The 3,871-nt window shown below is 37.6% G+C and overlaps 1 protein-coding gene across 1 annotated transcript; it reads right to left on the bottom strand.

The window, feature by feature from the left end:
• Positions 1-1,621: 1,621 nt before the first annotated feature.
• LOC138896226 (uncharacterized) lies at positions 1,622-3,510 on the bottom strand. The gene is made up of 3 exons (XM_070181013.1): positions 3,384-3,510; positions 2,612-2,677; positions 1,622-2,328 (listed from the first exon to the last, which is right to left on the bottom strand). The coding sequence occupies exons 1-3, from the start codon at positions 3,508-3,510 to the stop codon at positions 1,622-1,624; spliced, it is 900 nt and encodes a 299-aa protein (XP_070037114.1).
• Positions 3,511-3,871: the final 361 nt, after the last annotated feature.

Here is a 3,871-nt window from a genome sequence, read left to right on the forward strand (position 1 = left end):
TTTTCAATACTCCTGCAAGTAAGCATATTTTATTAGTTTTTGGGAATACCTTTAAATATTTTTGAACTAAAACAAAAGTCAAAAGGCACAAATAAGTAGTCAAAATCCTCACTTATCAGTAGCCCACAAACCAAGTCCTTCTTGACTAATTCATTCAACAACGTAAAACTTGTGTGTACCAATTTTCTGTGCTACAGTTCAACATCATCATCAACAACACTCATACATATGAGATCCCCATTGTGCAAGGACTCAAAGTCAGCAACATAAATATTTTTATATATTTTTGCCATTCAGACCACTTCACCAGTCACTAGATTTGTGACTGTGAAAATTTTTGACACAAATTCTACTTTGTTTTCTTTGTCGCAGATTTGAGAAATGCTCAATAGGCTATAATTCAAGTCGTTCACATAACACATTTTTAATTGAATGGGTGAGTGTCTTCCCAATTCTTCCTACTCCCATAATGTATCCCTTTTTGCCATTGTCAAAGGACACACTCCCTCCTTGCAGGGCTTTGAGTGAAAGAAAATCATCAATGCTTCCAGTCATATGCTTGGAGCAGCCACTATCCATATACTAATTTTGGCTGCTTCCTACACAAGATAATTAAGGATTAGACCTTGGAATCCAAACAAGTTTGGGTCTCTTGTAGTGAGGAAAAAGTCGAATTAAACTTCTTCTTGTCCAGGCAGGAAATACACGTTTTTAACGGAGGGACCAGGTTCCTTAGCAGCAGTTACCTTTTCAACAAAAACCTTATTTTTCTATTGGGACTGAATTCTAGCCTTACAGTTTTCTTTAAAGTGTCTAGTATTACCATAGTGAATGTAAAGCCAGCTATTAGGGACCAGTAACATGCTTGCTATGTAGATTGCAGGGAGTCTTTTTCTTTTGGAACCCGACTCCCTGCCTGTTCCCACCATTGCTTGTATACATGGCAGTAACTGTATTAGAGGACCAGGTTCACTTTAGAGATTTTTCTAGGTCATTTTTAACTCTGCCTAGATCTTCTTGAAGTTGTCTGTTTCTTTCAAGTTCGTCACACAGACTAGATTTCATAGATTTGAGTTCATTTTCAAGCTTAATGTGTACCTCACTTGCAACTTCCTATCCCTTTTAGATAATCCCAGAACTGTTTCCCTTTTTTAATTCCTCTATTCTTTCTTTTAGGTCCATGACAACTACCAACAAGTCAACTCTCTCATTTTCTACGTTTTTAATTTTTTTTAGTCAGCACATCCTTTTCTTTGTTTAGAACCTCGATGGTTTCTTTTAGGTCAACCACTACGATTACCAGTTCATCTCTCTTATTTTCTACCTCTCATAATTCCACAGTTAATGCATTTTTATCATTTATAAGACTGTGATAAGCATCAATTAAAATATTTGCAAAATATATAAGCTTTTTATGAGAGTAAGACTTTAAATTTCTTTGAAGGTCTAGAAAGTTTACCTCATCATCATCATCATCATCTTCATCATCGTCAGATTTTGCCATAAGGGCAAAGATAGAGTCATATTTGGCTACTTCACTTTCAACTACCATCATGGAGGTATCACCTTATGCATCATCTTCTCCAGATTCGCTGGAAGAATCTCCCCATGCAGCAAGAGCTTATTTCACAATATTGTCAGCGGCCTCTTTTCTCTTGAATCTTTTGTCAGGAACCGGGTTCCTCTTGGATGCTTTGTCTGTGTTGTGCTTGTACTGGTATTGCCTGAGGAGAGGAAAATCCTTGATGAAGTGTCCTGGCTTCCCACATTTATGACATAAGTCATACCCTCTTGGCTTGCTGGAGCTGCCCCTTTTTGGAATACCTCCATTCTTGCAAACCATTTTCTGAAATCGCTTTGTCAGGTAAGCCATATCAGCATCCTCACCACTTGAGTCATTATTGTCAACCTTGAGGACCAGGTTTTTATCCTTCTTGTTTTCTTTTCTTTTATGGTCCTTCTTTTTCTTCATTTCACATGTCTTCAGATTTCCAATGAGTTCATCAATGGTTAGCTTTTGCAGATCCTTTGCCTCTATGATAACATTGACTGTGATTTTCCAGGAACCAGGTAGTACACTAAGTATTTTCTTGACAAGTTTATTCCTTGGAATGACTTCTCCCAGAGAGTGAAGCTCATTGATGATGGAGGTGAATAGAGTATGCATGTCTTGAATGGATTCATCATCCTTTATCCTGAAGAGTTCATACTTAGTGGTGAGCATGTCAATCTTCGACTGCTTGACTTGAGTTGTTCCTTCGTGGGCCGTTTGGAGAGCTTCCCAGATCTCCTTGGCTGATTGACAGGAAGTGATCCTGTTGTATTCATCTGGTTCAATACCACAAATGAGGATCGTTTTTGCTCGAAAGTTCTTCTCTATAGCTTTGTATCATCATTGTATTCCTTCCTTGTCTTGGGAACTGTCGCTGCTGGTTCGCCAGTGATCTTCATAGGGACGAAGGATTCATCGCAGATAACATTCCAGAGCTCTGAATCTTTAGCCATGATAAAATTATGCATCCTTATCTCCCAGCATCCATAGTACTGTCCATTGAATCTTGGTAGAGCAGCCATTTGGATCAATTATAGGTGTTAGCCTGATAGAAAGAACCTGCTCTGATACCAATTGATAGAAACTTAGGGTCCACCAAACTGTATAGAGAACCTGGTTCTCTATCTGTTCCCACAGAATACACACAATAAGAGATAAGTAAATGACACAGCAGAGTTTTACGTGGAAAACTCCGAGCTCACGGGATTAAAAACTACGACCTACACTCGTAGAATTTCAACTTCACTAACCGAACAATTTTTAGATTACAACCTATTGTAACCTAGGAATTAAACTCTTAATCCCTCACTCACTTGTAATAACTCTATTACAAGCCTCTTTGTAATAACTCTATTACAAGCCTCTTTGTAATAACTCTATTACAAAGTTCACAACTGGACTAACTCTAGCCAAGACACAAGCACAAGGTTTATGGTTTTACAATTGGTTTCCTACACAATGATTCTAGATAATCTAAGTAGGAATTACAAGTAAATCACTCTAACAAAGGTGCAACACAACTAGGGACATATAATAATACAACGCTGAAAACTGGTCCTTTATTATGTTGTTCTTTGTTCTTGAAGCCTGGAAGTCACTTGCAAGATGGCAACACACTTGAGAGGAAACTTAATTAATTCTGGAATGTGCAAGTGTGTATTTTTTTCCATTGCTTCATGTTAATAATATCCAAGTGATGTCACTTGGATGATGCAAGTAATATCCGGTACAAGGCATTCCCCATAAAGTGGTTGCTGCACTTTTCACACTGTTGCACATGTGCAGAGGAACAATTGCAACGACTTTATAGCTGTGAGCTGTTGACTGGTACAGTCAGTAAGGGAACTGATGTCCATTCGTTCCCTCTGTCGTCTCTTTGACTCTGATTGTTGGAACTTGTGCCCGACTTGAGACTTATTGTTCTGGAGCACTTTGATAATGTGTAATAGGTTCCCCATCTGGTTCTTATCATTAAGTTTGTTATATCATCAAAATATAACATGACACATAGCCCGATAACTATGCACTTCTTAGCTATAAGGTTTCAATCTTGCTCGAGATTATTTCTGGAAGACCGATTTTATGACCTATTATAATTACTTTTTTAGTTATGGAATTAAGTTATATGTGGTGATAGTGTAATGACTTCTTATGCTATTAATGTAATTTATTTACCATTTATTATAGGTTACTGATGAATGCTTATTAAATAAATAACTATTTGTTCCGCGTGTCTAACTTGTACTCTTCCTCAGGAGGACCTATGTATAGAAAAAAGGGGTCACTGGACCTCGTTAACTTTGGCAATTATTCTAGACA

This window comes from Nicotiana tomentosiformis, chromosome 7 (assembly GCF_000390325.3).
Source record: "Nicotiana tomentosiformis chromosome 7, ASM39032v3, whole genome shotgun sequence".
NCBI classification, from domain to species: Eukaryota; Viridiplantae; Streptophyta; class Magnoliopsida; order Solanales; family Solanaceae; genus Nicotiana; species Nicotiana tomentosiformis.